General features: G+C 38.7%; 1 protein-coding gene across 4 annotated transcripts in view; it reads right to left on the bottom strand.

Annotated features, from left to right (window-relative positions):
* WAPL (WAPL cohesin release factor) overlaps positions 1–16,872 on the bottom strand; it is a 58,936-nt gene that overhangs the window by 17,565 nt on the left and 24,499 nt on the right. For 3 of the 4 annotated variants that reach the window (XM_042863014.1, XM_042863013.1, XM_042863012.1), the window contains exons 5-8: positions 9,241–9,336; positions 6,418–6,570; positions 6,031–6,167; positions 4,042–4,153 (exon numbers count right to left, since the gene is read on the bottom strand). In XM_042863014.1, coding sequence (XP_042718948.1) covers positions 4,042–4,153; positions 6,031–6,167; positions 6,418–6,570; positions 9,241–9,336 — 498 coding nt within the window. The remainder of the gene's footprint in view (positions 1–4,041; positions 4,154–6,030; positions 6,168–6,417; positions 6,571–9,240; positions 9,337–16,872) is intronic. The other variant, XM_042863015.1, reaches the window with a different exon arrangement.

Raw genomic sequence — 16,872 nt, 5'->3', positions numbered from 1 at the left:
GGTCTGTTTTCTTTGGAGTAACTGATTGAATTCAAGTGGGAAGGAAGAGTCAATATGCTGCATGGATGTATTTCAATTTTTTTGACTAATTTTTTTTTTTTTTTTTTCCACAAATAGTGAATTTTAAACGCAGAAAAGTTAAATTCACATCACAAAACTAAAATCTGGGAAGTACATGTTGTAAGGCTCAACAGGAAAGAGCTGAATTTCTGGATCATAACAGATTAACATTTTGTTAACAGTTCAGCCAACCATCAAAGCAATCATTAGCTGCCTCTAGTTTAGAAGCAAGCAATAATCATACCTGGTCATACCAGGCAGTACCAGCATCTCCAAAGCAGGATGAGGCAGTTGACAGTCTATCAAAAAGTACGGTAAAGTGCCTTGTTGGCTGAGACAGGGAAACCCTTGAGGGCGGAGGTGAATAAAATGCATCTGGAATACTGAAGGGAGCACGAGTTTTTAAATCTACATCTTCTTTCACAGTACAACCTCAAGGCACAGGATTGTTTTTTAAGAAATGAAGCTTAGCTTTCAGTATCTCTATTCCAGCTTTGTCAGCTGGACCACGTAAGGCAGGAAGCAGCACACACAGCTTGCCTAGATAGATATTACCTTAATTTCTATTTATTTTCTCCAATAAGCTTGCTATTTTATCATTTAAATTACAGAAATTCTATTTGGTTTTAAACTATAAGAAATTTCAGGTTACTGGAAGATGACTGCACTTTTTGTTCCTTCAGAATGGTAGTTCTCAGAACAGACAGAACCAGCTCCTAGTGAACAGCATTACTCAGCTGCTCAAACCCCCCAAAGGACATTTAGTTTCTGACAAGTGAAATTTATGTAGTAGCTGAGAAAAACTGCAGAATTTATGGTATGGACTACAAACGCTTAGGCGTTTCAAAAAGCCAGAGACTGCTTCTGGATCACTACTTAGAATGCTCTGCTTTACAGATACTTACAAGCCTGATAAGGGCAATCAGACTAATTCTGTAAGACTGCACCAAACTCATTTCTCTCAGGCTTCCTTCTTTGCAATCCAGCTGACCTTCTATTACACAGCAAGTAATGGCTTTTCCTCCACGCAAGCACCTGGCATCACTTCCCTTCAGACTTTCCAACCCAGGTTTTAACATGCTCAGATTAAAAAGGAATCAAGGTGGGGGTTAGGATATTATATGAAGGTTTCAGGCTACAGGACTGCCAGATTGCAAAAAGAAGCACAGTAGGTATGTGTAACAAGAACCAGACTCCTGCAACAAGGAAAACCTAAAGACAACCGAGCCAACAAACTCCCAAACGCTCAACTGCAAGAGGAAAACGATCAAGTTGCAAAATAAGGACTTCAGATAGTCATGGTGCTTTACTGCAGAACAGATCTGCTTCAGCTGTGTGTTGTGTTACTGATACAGTTTACTGAAAGTCAGATTTCTTACAGACAGGTTGGTTTAACCTTAAATAACAGTTACTTTTGAATTCAAACAATTTTGCTCTGATTAGTAAGTGTTCAAGACAGTTATTTACATAGGTTTCAGACAACCTCATGTACTACCATACAGAGAACTCTAACTTGAAAATGGGGGAGGAAAAACATCTGTACAAGTCATTTTTGATCCTAAAATACATAATCAAAAGCACTAAAAAAAACAACAACAAAACAAAACCAACCTTCTTATGTATTGCAACAGTAAACCTGTGCCCTGTTTTGTTCGATTTTGTTTTTTTCCTGTTTTATTCCTGACAACACTTATAACACATCCTGCTTCCAAATGAAGGTTGTGGAGGGGAGAAAAGAGTAAAGCATTTGTTCTACACTGAATTTAAGGCAGATTATTATTGCTATCCATTCTTCTACAGTATTCAGGAAAACAACCCAGTTGAACATTTACTCCAGAAACTGCAGGCCAACTACACCCACTCTCATCCTTGTCTTCCCTTGCTCATTCTATTTATATCCCAACTTACAGGAACAGATGGTTATTTTCTGGGGTTCAGTGCTTCATTCAATGCACCCTTTTTAAAATTTTATTTTTATTCACATGCTCAAGACATTACAAAATCACATTTCTGTTCTTAACTACTGACAACTGTAATGAAAATACAGATTTTACTTGAAAAATGAACAATACTGCATAGTCTTTAAAACACAGCCAAAGAGAAAAGTCAACCTAAAAAAAAAAATCAAATTGCAGCTTAGAAGAGAAATGAAATGTATAAGCAAACTACATCCAACAAGTCCTCATCATCTAAATATTCTGGGGGCACAGCTCAAGAAGATAACAAGCTATGTTGCTTTCTTTACTGAAAAATTGCTCTGCATCTACTATTTTATATTCTTATGGCAAGTCATCTGCTTTCTCAGTCTATTCCACTGTACAGTACAAGTGAATGCAGGATACACCCAAACTGTATCATCATGACAGTACTCTCTCACATCCAAAATACTATATGCCAAAGATATCAACAAATTAATTGTGCTCTTTTCCCCTGAGGTCCCTATTCATGTTAAAACATCAGCCACCTAAGTTCAGTGTAACACAATTTGTTATTGAGTTTACTTGCACTACGATTCAGTGGAGAAATTTCTTTGGATTTTACAGAAGTTACAATTGTAGTGAAACAATGAGTGAATGAATGGGTAGTTTAAAGACAGCAAGGTTATACAAAAAAAGCTATTGCTGAAACATACACTGACAGTATTTAGAGCATATATTTTTAGAATTTATTATCAGTTTGATAAATTAGTGATTCTGTACTGGCATATAATATATACCAAGAAATACATGTTAAAAAGCTAAATACGTTATTACGTTGACTTTCATTTTTTTCCCCAGACAGAAGAGAGCATCAGAAGATAAGCCGAAAAGAGTGAATAGAATCAATGCTTTTTGCTACTGCAGCCTAATAATAGCATGCAATTTCCTTTTGAACTGCATGTGCTAGTTCTTTTGAAAATGAAGGAATAATGGGAACTGTTAAGTGACAGCCTAAAATACACTGAGCAAGCCTGTACATTTTCCAAGTAACTGTAGCTGCCCTCTGCAGATCTCCTGCAACTCAGTGGTGGTACCCATCTTAAATAGTGTGACTATATTTATTGCTAGTATCACTCAGCACTATTTCAACAACTGACAGAACAATGAACACGTTGAATCTGGTTCGTGTGCCTTGCAGTTAGCCATTACCAATTTGCCAGGAAGAGGGAAAATAAATTATTATTCTAAAATAAGCTACCTAGAGCTCCACAGCTCCTCTCTTCACCTCACACACCCTTTTTCTACCCTCCCCTCACCTCACTGTAAAACAACAAGTACAAGCTCTTAAACGTTTATTCCTACAAAGCTTTCTACTGCAACACCTGTGATATGCAGAGTGATACTGCTGTCACTCTGCGATAGCTATTAGAAAACCATTAAAGCAGACTGGGTATACATATATCTACTATCTGCTTCTAGTAACTTCACCCACATTAAATTTTCACAGCAATACTTGGTGGGAAACTCCACAGTTGTCGATCGCTGGCAAAAAAGTACTGCTACCCACAAGTCACAGCTCAATTGAGCTGGTTAGGAAATTGAACTGGTAAGGAAAAGCCAAACTGCTTCAGTTTTCAACCCTCAGGTCACTTTTCCTGTTTTATCACAGAACGCTGCACATACTCAAGACATCTCATGAATGCAACTATAGCACTGCTCCAGAAGACAAGCACCAGATGTGCCGAATTTCCCACCACAGCCACAGCAAGGGAAGCAATTCATATTAGCTACAGGTGTAGCACTGAAGACATCTTTAAACAAAAACAAAGGATTATTTAAAAATGTTAAGTCTTTTATTTGAATGAAATACATAGTTTTCCCTCAGATCTTTTTCTCAATTAAAAAAAAAAAACATGATAAAATAAGTTTTTAAAAGGTGGTGTTCTTTTGTTTTGGGATACATCTATACATGATGCTTGACTGCAAATAAGGCATACACAAAATTTATAAGAAATACACAGCTATGGCCAAACTGTAATAAAAACGCACAATGGATACATACCTGATGGTGCTGGGAATCATCCAGTGTTTTGAAAACCATGGCTACCATCCCATGTGCTCTCAGATGCATCCGGAAGCTGGGCATGGCACACTTGGTCGCCAAGCTGATTACACTAGAGAAAATTAATTCTGGATTAGAGCTAAAATCTCCACATTTACAAGAACTGTAGTGAAACAAGTCTAAGAAACACAGCTCAAGAAGCTGTGGTCTAAATTCTAGAACTTGTTTAAGCCAACTTTGGCACTGGAGAGCAGAGCAGCATCTATTTAACAGCTGTTTACCAGCACCATACTGTATCTGTTTACTTATTTTAAGGTCAGCTAGAAACCAATTTGAAAGTGCAGCCTGAACTTGCTTCTTTCAAACAAAATTTGAAATAATTAAATTGAAAATAAAGTGTTCATAGATTAAGCATAAAACTGAGTTAGAGGTACAGGAGAACTCACTGTGGATCAAGGAATAATCAGAGTTATACACATGAGCTTCCATCACTATCTAATAGCTATCTGTTTAACTGACTGATTAGAACTGCCCATGTCCAATGCTACTTCTACAAAAGCTAAAAACCAACCAACCAAACACAATTATTTCATATTTATTGCTACATTCAGAGATGATGGAAACACTATAGTGTTAATATATTAGTCTAATCAAAAAGCATAACAGTTCTGTTCTACAAGATGGAAGTTTCTCTCATATTTTTGTTAGAAAGTTGCTTTGTCATTCCCAGCACAGCCCTACATAGAGACTATTTAAAAATACACTGCTTTTCAGCGTGGAGTAATGTGGGAGCAATACTGCCATCAACTCTTCTATGACTACTAAGGAAACACCGTAAGATTCATACAGTATGGTGTTTTGAGAACAAGTAGCCTTTCTCCCATCACAATGGCATCAATTAGAGCTACACAGTTCTCCTTTGGAAAAATGACTTCCTTCTAATTTATTAACTGAAAGAAAAACATTTATGGTATTTATGTAGGTTGCACTCCTTGACAAAAACGTGGGAAGTCAGAAGTCATTTGAAAGCCTCAGGATGCTTGCAATACAAGCAGGTGCACTTGATGTGAAAGACAGTCCTGAACTACCACAGAGGTACTCATGTGTTTTCTCTATGATGTACATAGAAACAGGAAAGCAGATTACTTGAGCTTATGCTAAATCAACAGCATCCATTACTGTTTTCAGGGCACAAGAAGAATAAATTCTTTCTGTAATAGCTCTCCTGCAAGCATAAAAGATCTTTCTCATCGCAGACAGGTCTCCAAGCATCCTTATCACTTGTGTCTGTGTAATCATGTCGTTCCTTTCTCTAGCATTTCAGTCGTAGTAAACAGGAAATTTTAGAAATATGAAGATGAGATAAACTATTATGTGGCTACAGAACATCATTCCAATTAATTTTATGTTCAGCCTATAGAAACCAGTATTGTTGTGAATAAACTTTGTCAAAGCATGACTGTAACTTCCTTGTTACTAACTTAGCAATAAAATGTGAATTGAACATTAAAAGCAGCATCAGTGCTCAAAGACAGCTTAGGAAAGCTCTCAGTAAGCGTTGTGGCCACAACACTTCCAGTGGAAATTTAGCAGTATCACCTCATCACATTAGCTTTATATTCTAGCCACCACAATATAACTGTCATACGGATTTCATTTTAGAATTAACTTTTTGCTTTAAAAAAAATAAGAGAAACACAATAGACATCGCATTTAAAATCACAGTGAAGAAAGATTTCTTTAATTTACAGTAAGGCAAACAAGTTTTGAAGACTTTACTTCGCAATTTCTTTCTTCATCTTCCTTTGTACTGCTGCTGATTACTCATAACTTATCTTCAAGACTATTTTCAAATGTTATTCTTTACAAAAGAAGCACTGAGTAACTGCCAAACAAAATTTAAAGTTTGGCCACTTCTCTAAAGGGTATTTATTTAATTCAACTGCTCTTTTAAATACCAGCCTGATGTTTGACATTAAGGTATCTTACCTAAGGCAACGTGTGTTTAGGGGCTGATTGCTCTTCAATCCACTCAGCAAGTACTCAATATCATCTGTGAATTCTTGGTTTTCACCAAATTCCACTACATCATTGAAGTGCTTTACATGCTGAACAACAGTGTATAACTGGAAGAGACAAATATTTTGACCTAGGTAAGTTCTTAAGCTCTTGGAATTCATTATAACTTAGCATGTACAGTTTAAAATCTATTCAGTTTTGAGTGCAAGGAAACATTAAGTAGTCAACAAAGGCCATTCAACCATATAAGAAAATATTACCTTTAAGAGGAAAGCCAAATTTCTTTTTGATACTGTTCCTTCAGTACTCAGAATTAGCAATAATTCTTTACTTTAAAAATGTGTCAAGAATACTTACTTCTTTGTCTTCTTTCCTACATTTCAATGCAGTTACTATCTCTTGATAGGGCTGAGTAGGTATTGTCACAGTTTTAATCACTTTGGGAGGTGGTGCAGGAGCCTTAAAAACTCCATCATCTTTATGAACTGCCTCCTTTGAAGATAGCCTTACCTATTAATAAGAAAGTGCTAAAATGGGCAGATGTTTTGAGCATGTAAACATACACTGCATACATCAGGAAACAGTACAGGTGTGCAATTGTCAAACTCACATTTTGGGACAATTTAGTCCTTCCCTTACGCTACCAACATGTACCTAAACTGTGTGATAATGTACCTACTCTTAAAAAAAAAAAAAAAAAATCAATAAAAACAGAAATTACATGCATTTTTAAGTATTAAAAACAGCTTTAAGTAGTCAGGAACGCTCCAGTGAATTCTGAAACTGGAAAAAAAAAAAAAAAAATCCCTTACCCACCAAAGAACTTACAACCACAGTTCTTTAAGCTTTAGGGTAAGTAAAACAATCAAGAGTTTAAAAACAAGTATTTATGGATACTTATACGTATTTTACCCCCCTTTCACTGGAGCTTCCAGGACTGACAGTACAGCTGGTATAAATACTCAACCATCAGTAAGCACACTGGTCTGGATACAGTCACAGCACCGAGTAATCACTGCTTCAGCACAGCTGGAGCTGAAAAACTTTGTCTCTACTGCTTTCATTCCCATCTACTGGAGGCCTCCGCACTGCTGTGCTCAGGGACCTCACCAACCTAACACACTGCAGAATGTCTCCAGGTAGGAGACTACCAGTATCATTTTTGTAGTACTATAAAAACATGCTGCTAAAGAAGCATAAAAGCCTAAAACTGACAGGGTATGCTCCAATAAGGTATTCTCCACACACTGGCCCTGTGCATACTTCTGTTACTAATATTTTCCAGGAACAACATACTACAGCAAGAACTACAGCAAAACCTATTTGGAATAAGCAAATAGGTAGTAAAGAACTCGATGCAGACAGAAAATATGCATTAGCTGTTACATGCTGCAGGGGATATTAGAAAGAAAAGCTTTCTTCTTGTGTACCAACAGTCAAAATTAAAACACAAGATGAAATACACCATTTCTTACACACTGCCTCTGCCAGCGTGCAGCACTTCAGCGTTTGCTCACTTAGGTTCTGAAGGCAAAAGGATAATAAGCCATCCTGGAAAGCATTTAATGGACTGTGATCTTAATCAGCTTTTTGGAGAACAGGAGATCTGCTGAAGCAGAACAGTTTCATCCAAGTCTTGGTTAACAACCTCCCCTTCAAAAGGGATTCCAAGGGAGTTTAGAAGCCATAAGAAAGAATACTTGACATAAGCAGTTTGCATGTTATCTTCTTGTAAATTTAAAACAAATTTGTCTGTATCTGCAGGATCACCTGCTCAGGAATTACTGCTGAACATTTGGAATAAGGCTTATTTCTTACTACTCTTACCCCTTGATCATACACACAAATCAAGGTTAAAAAACATGACCGAAGTAATTTCAGACACTCTTTATAACATCAGAAGCACCTACAGCTTCTGCTAGCAAGTTGCTTTAACCAGACCTCTGCCATGCTACTGAATTAATACACGGATGATTCCAAAGTGGAAGCCTGACAGAAGACAAAATGGCCTGTTTGAATATGGATGATCCCAACATTCTCCTAACCTGAAGAGGCTATGCTCCAAGACTACCTGAGAAGACTCAGAAAACCTGCCTTGCAGCTGGCTATCAGAGTCTTTCATGCAAAACAGTACGGATAGAAAGATTAAGCAAGCAATAAAAGCTTCAGTTCAAACCCACACACTTGAAATCGAGACAAGGGTTTAAGAACTTCTAATCATCTGTTTAAAGGAAAAGCTCAGGGTGAAAAATCTGCTCTCCTCAAAGCTAGTGCAATTAGTTATTTCAATCCAGTCATCTGTGCTTTTCAGGCAGCATGGTTAACAGCAAAGGAAGGCCATTTTGAATAAGGTGAGGACAAACAAGAGAAATGTAAATCAAAGAGCTGTCATCAGCACAGAAGACACGAACAAAGGTGGAATAAAAAAAAACACAAAAACTGAAGACATATCAGTACTAGAATAACCTCACTTCGATTTTCTGTTCTCAGATATGAAATAAGTTCACACCAAATGAAATAAAGTTTATTGACAAAGTACAATGCCATCCAGCATGATCCATAACACCTTTTACACACATACAAGCACAAGATGCTGGATTCTCACAGTCTAAATACATTTCAAAACGTATTTAGAACTTACCTATTACCTTAAAGCCCTAATCAAATGCTAGCTTTTGAACAAATATCTTTAAGAATTGTTTTCACCTCTTATTAACTTACTGCATACATCCTTCCATAACATTAGTCCTACTAGACATAAAGAAAACTGTTTCACCTTGCCTGTGGACTCACGTCACCAATGGACAATACTTTGTTCTTAGAAAGAAGAAGTAATGGAAATATCTTTATGAGGTTTTCCTTTTTGACCGACAAATTGCTGATTTTTATGGATATTAGCAGCTTAATTCTCAAGGTTCACAGAAGATAAAATGGAGTCCACTGTTAGAAAGCTTAACTTCTGCACACCAGGGAACACAGCTATCCACAAACTGAAATGATATGGAAGATCTCATTCTAGATTATTTCCACTGACAACCTCCTTCCTGCCAAATCGGTGGCTCGTCTCACAAAGCAGACTTCATTCTGAATGACTGTGACATAACCAAACATCAGTACCTGCTGTCGGTTTCAAAAGATAGCACTGCAACTTAGAAGATACACTAATAGCAGTCTACTTACTGGGACACTGGGAGTTTTCAAAACCGGTGGTGCTGGCAGGACCTCTGATTCCGGCTGGTTCCAGTGTCTAGCATTATATACAGCTTTTGTGGGAGACTACAAGACAAAAATCAAGTTGTTGGTTTTTGTTTCTTTTCAAAATGCAAATTCACCAATAGTTATTTTATATTTCAAAAACGGCTGTACCAAGAAAAGAGGCAACAAAGCTGGAAGTAAAATGAGCTTCACTCTTTCCCTTCTAACTTCCTGGCAGCACAAGTTTTCATTTAAATTCTCTATATTGTACATATCAGAAAACCTCAAAGGCTTTGACGTATCCTACAGGTCTAAAGATATGTAGATCCACGTAAATGGCAAAAGACACTACACCCGAGTATATCAAGAATTCTTCCTTTTTCTTTTCTTTTTTTTTTTTTAATCCATTCTTTTAAGATTTATTAAGACACAAAAGATCTGCAACATTCCTATAGACAAAAACAGCTACAGGCAAAAAACTGTTAGCCAACAGCACCACAGCAGAAGACATGAACAGTTTGGGATCAAAATATGAATTTATGCAGATTCTGATGCTTGGAGAAATAGAAAATACTGCAATGAAACGTCTTAATCCACATTAATATACTAAGCTTATTTTTCTTGCCCAGAGATGTGCCAAGGCAAATCAAAGCTGAATCAGAACATAATTTCCTTGATTCTGGAGGGAAACACAATCCACTTCTCTGAAGGAAGCTAAGAGAACTGTACTCTAGCGTAAGAGTTTACCATTCTAATTGCATGAAAACATTTCAGACTAATATGTCACTTCAATTTTCACTATTTCTCAGCATGCCATATATTGCATACGTTCTTAAATAGCTTAACACCTCACCCTGCACCTATACATTTGAAGTGTTGAAAAATATTTTAAAACTGTGGGTATCAAAAAATCTTTTCTGCCAAAACACAGTGCATCAGCTATTTAAAATAAATGATTGCTCAAATATAGCCCAAAGAGGAACTACGTGCAGCGAACCTAGCAGAACCATCTGCATGGATTTCACAATCCTATGAAATACGGTAAGGCTTTGGAAAGCAAACTTGACAGCAGTGTAGAAACTCCTGAGTTACAAAGTCTGTTGCACTACATCCTTCTGTTCTTTACAAGAAGTGCAAAGTGTGCTTTGATACAGTTGTAAGAAACTTACCTTAGTTCAATTTGTATTTATTTTTGATTTTTTAAAGCCATGCTCCTCTATCAAACTGCTGCAAGTTTACAATGGTCTCATCCCTTTTTCCGAAGCAGCTCTTCTAAACAAGCCTTACAGCAGTCACACACAGCCACAAAGAGCACACACAGAAATAACAGAAGGTTTTCCCACAATTTCCTAACTTAAGGACTAACTTAAAAAGAGATGAGACTGGAATTACACTGCTCCTTTGAATTGTGTTCTTAAGGCAAATAAGCTCCATAATATTAATCAGCTGTAAGTGCTTCTGCTGTTGAACAGAGTTTCCTTCTCTCCCATGCAGAGCCCTAATAGTGATTTGCACAGAAGTAGATATCTGAACGAGTGCAAATATCCCAGTGAAGGTGCAAAGAGTATTCTATAGTGGGACACCTCACGTGGCACTGAGGGGTGAGCTGGAACACAGAACCACACCTAAAACTAGGGATTTCTTTTAATATTGCTATTTATTTGTACAGAAGGAGTGCAAGGGGTGTCAGCACTACACAACCATCTCCAACAACATAAACCGTGGGTCAGGCTTTAACCTCTCCTCTCTGCAAGCTTCAAAGCAAGAGCTGGCACACCATATGTACTGATGCAGCACTGCCTGCCGTTCACAGATGTAAGAATAGCAGAAAGTAAGAGCCAGGAACATGAGTCATGCTGAAAATACTAGCAAAACAAGACAGACAGCAGCTATTTGCAGGCAGAACACTTTCCAAGGTAGAAGTCAAAGGGAATAAAAAAGAACAACAACAACAACAACAAAAAAAACCACCCACATTTTTAATAGATATCCTGAAAAATGCATTATCCATATTTGAAGGGTATTCATTAAGACTGTGTAGCAGATAGCTGTCAAAACTACAAATAAATTTTAAAAACCTCAAAATAAATTGAAATATTTTATTATTTTTTACTAAGGATTTATAATCTTTAACAGCACTTCTCTGTGTGTCTTTGAGAAGGAAAAAAACGTAACAAATACATTATGCAACAAAGCTATTCATAACTGACTGTTTCTTCTGAAAGGGAAAGAAATGAACGCGTGTTTGGAGCAAAGAAATAGAGATTACACTTTGAAACAAGAAGATGGGATATCAGTTCAGCACAGGTTCATAAAACAGAGAAGTTTCTCTGAACTTCTGATAGGACAGAAGTTTCAAAGAGCAGTTAAAAATCAGAAGCAGATCAGAACCAAAGTTGTATTATTCAGTGTTTAAAATGCATCCCCTCAATCACAGCAGCAGATGAGTGCCAACAGATCACCTCTGGGTGCTGGAACACTTCATCATGAGCTGCTAGACCACTCAGAGCAACAAGCAAAACTAGGTTTAACACTACCTACAGAAATACTTATGCGGCTGGAATCTGGATCTTGAGCTTTTATTGCATCCTTCCAGGAAGGGAAGCATGCTCTTCTGTTTGCAGGCATAGAACAGCTGCTGGTTTTCACCACGTGAATGGGAAATTAAAGTTATTTTTAATAGCTCTGTAGACACATCTTAGTAAAATCCAGTGTCATGACAGAACCCCATCATTTTCAATCATTCTTTCAAAGCTGACATTTATCTTTGCATTTCTTCATATAAGGACTATTTTGAGTCAGGCAGTAAAAACATCTTCAATATCTAGACAGTGCTTTTACATAACCCCAAATCACCGATGCCACGAGTATTGCTATATCCAATTGTTTTACTCTGTTAAACAGAAAGGAGTTCCAATAACACTCATAGAAACTACACTGCAGTGAAAAAGATCTCCTTTAATATTTTCTCAGAGAATGTCTCTATACAAAAACAGATATTTGCTAACTGATTTGGTGTTATGTGCTAATCATATTTGGAAAGGTGATCCAAATATTGCACTTGAAGGAAGCAAACCCACTTGAAATGAATGCCACTCGCTGGAAAGTTTCCACAGACTCACTGGCTACACAGTCAGGCATTAGAACTGCTGACTGCAGTTCACTACAGAAATGGACTGAACTATCCTGTATAAATACGCCTTAGGAATACAACGTCAAAGAACAAGTACGTGGACTGAACATGCAGTTTGTGGTTCTGAAGAGGATGAAAGAAATGGAGGTGGAAGGGTGGGGGGAAAAATATCCCAAGGAGCAAGTCCAAGAGGCAGACAACAGTCTACTTCAGGCAATCTGTGTTTTCTCCCCTTTCTCCATCTTCTCTATAGGCATCTTTACTGTTCCCCTCAGAGACAGGCAGGGCATAAAAAAAAACTATGCATGCACATGGCTTAGCAACTACAAGCTGGCCGTAGTCAGACAAGGCTGAAGTCTTCCAGCATCGCAGACCAAAGTCACTGAAGCTTTCTTTGCTTCAGACTTCTGAAGAACTGCAAAAGGAAAGTCTTCCTCAAGCTCCAAAGGAGGCCTATAAAGCACTGCAAGATAGACGACATCCAAATAGAACATGAAAATTTAACCTGAAGAAACAGGTCAGGATAGGATAGTTTGGTCAACCTGAGATTAATTCTTTAACAGAAATAATGGTGCTCTCTACGCTACCTACACAAAGCGTAAGCAAAGCTGGTCAGCTCTGAAGCAGAAGCCACATGGCTATTGTTACTCACGTGACCTGAAATGTACACTAATTCTAATTAAAAGGGAGAGGGTACAACAGTTCAGACACATTGTCACAATACCTGGAAACCTATCACTTCAAATCAAGACAGCAGAAAAACAGCCAGACAGAATTCCTATCCACATTATTGCTATACATACGCACCCAGGCCCTCAACACCAACTGTTCCACTCTCTGTACTTGCTCATGTTGCACTGCATCTCATGTCACCTAATGTAAGCACAGTCACCAGAGCTGAGTGAACAGGCTGTGCTCATACAGCACATGGGAGCTGTGAAAACAGTTTTGCATCAACTCACGTAAGTTAAGCTTCCACTGGCAAATGAAAGTGCTGTATTTTGCTCTCTTCCAGTGTTTTGGCTTTTCAGAATTCTCTACAGTATCCTACAGTTATCCTGTGCTGCCTAATTACTGGAACACTGAGTTAATTACAGGGAACTACACAACTGATGGATGGGGGTGGGGAATACTGTAAAAAGGTAAGAGAATCTCATTTCAAAACACCTTAATGGATCTTTGTTTCTTGATTAAGAAGAGTTAATAACAGCAGGAACTGGAAGGATAAAACAAGGCCTTCCACTGTGACACTGAACATTTTCCACTCAACTTTCTATTCCTGAGCATGTAAAGCATTTCCACACTTAGCATTTGTTTCTTCCTCTTCCGTGTACGAGGACTTAGCCTGTTATCTGCACACTGCACTTTGCATCCCTGCCTCCCTCAGAACCAAAGCTACATCTCAGCCAGTAACACCTTTCCCAGCACCACATAGGAGAAGGGACGTGCTTAGGACAGCGTGGCCGCTGCGGTGGCAAACAGCATGCAGAGGGCAGCCCAGGAAGCAGGGCAGCATCTCAGCCAGCATCTGCTAGGGCACACCCATCTCTGCCATCGCTTAAGATGAAGGAGTGGGAAGGAAACAATTTTGAGCAGAGTCAAATGACTATCTGCAAGGTGACAGACCGACTCCTACATCTGCTTTTGCTGATAGCTCTAAGGTGTTATGCCCCAGCTCAATACAGCTGAATTACAGGGCTGCTTCACTCTTCAAATTAGGTGACTAATCTAACCTGAGAGCCTTGATTAGAATCCTGTTTACCAACTACAAAAAAAAAAGTAAAATAACCATATCAGCATGAGACTGGTTTTAACAAACCATTGTTTAATAAGCAGATTTTAAATCTATTTTTCTAAATCCATTTTTCATTCAGCAATATAAGAGTAGCTCAAAGCACACAAACCGTTTCTCGTTGATTAGCACTCAGAACAGCTCACCAGTCATTCATCATTGCCACTAACAGTTATTGGACAAAAATCACAGGAACCAAACGTGCTTTGAGCTCAGCACTGAGCAGAGCACAGGCCAGAAGCAGCAGCCAGCAGATGGAAGGAATGCACAGCAGAAGCAGCAGCTCGCTGTCACAGGCTGTCAGGGCTGACTGCTGCTGTGTATCCAACTGCTGATGGAGCAGCCAGCCACCTCACGCCGTGCTGACAGCAGCCGGGTGTTTTACAGACTATGTGGACTGTCAGCTCAACTCCTCACAGTCAGAACTGCAGATGTCAGCTAATCATCCGCCCTATTAAAAAACGGTATTTTGATTTCCCGATTTATGATGCAAAAAAACCCCAAACAGTTCAATACATTTAGTGCGAGCTGTTTGAAATCACCAAAATGAAAGTCTTGTTATAACTGCTCGTCCTTTGAGCACCGTGCCCTTCTCCCAGTGGTTATGCAAACTGAATGTAAGCAGTTCTCTCTAAAAGAGCCACATGGTTAGGCTTAGGGAAAGGGTGTGGCGGAGAGAGCATAACTTTGAAAGGCTATTTACTTTTCTATGGAAAAAAAAATAACCAAAACTAACCAAGATTATGCACTTATCTTTGCACATATTAAAACCAAATCCAGAAAACACTTTCAAAATTTCCAGTTTGATTAGGGGAAATGCAGATTCACTTGCTAGGAAGCAAACATAAATATTCCTTGGAGGGTATCTTCAATAAATATCCACAGCAGAGTGCAACACGAGCCGAGTGGAAAACTACAGCTGAGCGCAGAGCCCGGCCCATCCCCTGCCGCACGTCACCGCCACGCTCACAGGGGACTGTGCTGCCAACCAGAGCCATGCACGGATTCTTACTTCTTCAATTTCAAAACACTTCATCTCGGGCTGCAAGTAAACTTCTTTCTAGCTGGTATTCACAGCTTCCAGTCAGTATGCAGTACCAGTGGAAAAGGCTCAGATCAGCCCATAAAATCTGTTAGGTGGTGCCCCTTAGCTTGCATTACCACAAATCCCTACTAGAAACAACAGGACCACACATCACCCTTATTTTAGGGGACTGACACTTTCTCAGGGTGCCTAAAATTTTTAACAGGAAAATGGCAACTCCATAAAAACAACCTACTTACAGGCAAAAAAACCCCCTCACAGGACAGGCAAGATGCAGCGAACCAACGAGCTACGTGCTATTTGCGGATCACACTGAAGTTATGCAAGAGGAAAAAATTGAGTGCTGAATTAGCGGAAGTCTGATAGTCAATCTACCTGGAAATTCATGCTCTTCCTACAGCAGTGACCTACACAACCTTCCAACCAATCTACCCAAAATACACTCTGAAAGCTCACACATTTCTGCACCCAGCTGAACACAAAACCTAGATGTTGCTCGTAAAAACTATATAAGGCTGGAAAACCAATGGCTGGAGGATTACGACTGAAGCAAATCGTTATCTTGGCCTCACAGTTCAGAAGCAGTCTTTGGGCTAAGCCATGTCTGCATTCAGCAATGATTTCATTCATGTATTCAACACTACTGTCATGTCTAACTCTATTAATGTCACTTGATCAAAGCAATGCGCGTAATCCTCCTAACGCCGGCTGCATTTAGTGAGCATTTCTCAGTTGCAATGTTGACTTAACCAGGTTAAAGACAACTTAATTCCTTTTCTTTGCTTTCCTTTAACTGAGCAGACACAATTGTTCAGTCTCCTGGTGAAGCAGACCAGGATTTGTGTTAAATGTTTCCTTTCCATGAGTTATTTTTAAATACAGTTCAGTTCCCCATTTAGTTCAGTTTCTTGCCTTATGAAACTGAAAGAGCAAGGAGATAGCAGAGAGCAGGTGTGGTAAAAGGAAAGCAAAGTCAGCTTCACCAACTACTTGTCAGTGCTTTTTTTTTTTTTTTTTCCCCTTTTCATTCTAAACCACTCACTGCATTAGTCTTTTTCTTCTTCCCCATTTTGTCTGAAATGCACAACAAGATGAACTCCTCCTGGCTAATGCATTCTGTGCTGGTGGAAGAACTTCCACCAAGGCCACACAGTTACACAAAAAGGCAGTGCTCTGCAAGAGGAATCCCATAGTCCAGTATTCCCAGTGAGCAGTATAAAGGAAACACTGTGACAGTGTCAATACAGAGGTTTTTCCATGCCTTTTTCTACACAGCCCCAATGCATGCATTTGTTATTCGTGTTTTATTCCTTGTTGAAAAAAAGCACAGTGCTGTAATACCCAGGGAAAAAATTGTTCGGTCCCTATTTTCAAGTCTTCAATGTTGAGTAGATCTGAACCACAGCAGCAAAAAACCGTGTGTATACTTGATTATTAGCTTCATCCACAGAAGAGGAAGGGCAGGACCTATAGGTGAGCATATTACAGCCATGCTGAGTTCCCAGAAGATTCTACTTGGGGAATGAGTTATTAAACAAGCTGAACTAAAACTGTAAACAGCAAAGAAACTTTTTGCAGAGATTACTCATGTAAGGTTCCCACCCATAATTTGCAAGTCAAGTAATGCCAGTATTTATGTACTCTAAG

The sequence above is a fragment of the Lagopus leucura genome, unplaced genomic scaffold (genome assembly GCF_019238085.1).
Source record: "Lagopus leucura isolate 7727_CA_CO unplaced genomic scaffold, USGS_WTPT01 Super-Scaffold_739, whole genome shotgun sequence".
Lineage (NCBI taxonomy): Eukaryota > Metazoa > Chordata > Aves > Galliformes > Phasianidae > Lagopus > Lagopus leucura.
The sequence above is the reverse complement of the archived record's forward strand: the minus strand, read 5'-3'. Positions and strand labels throughout refer to the sequence as shown.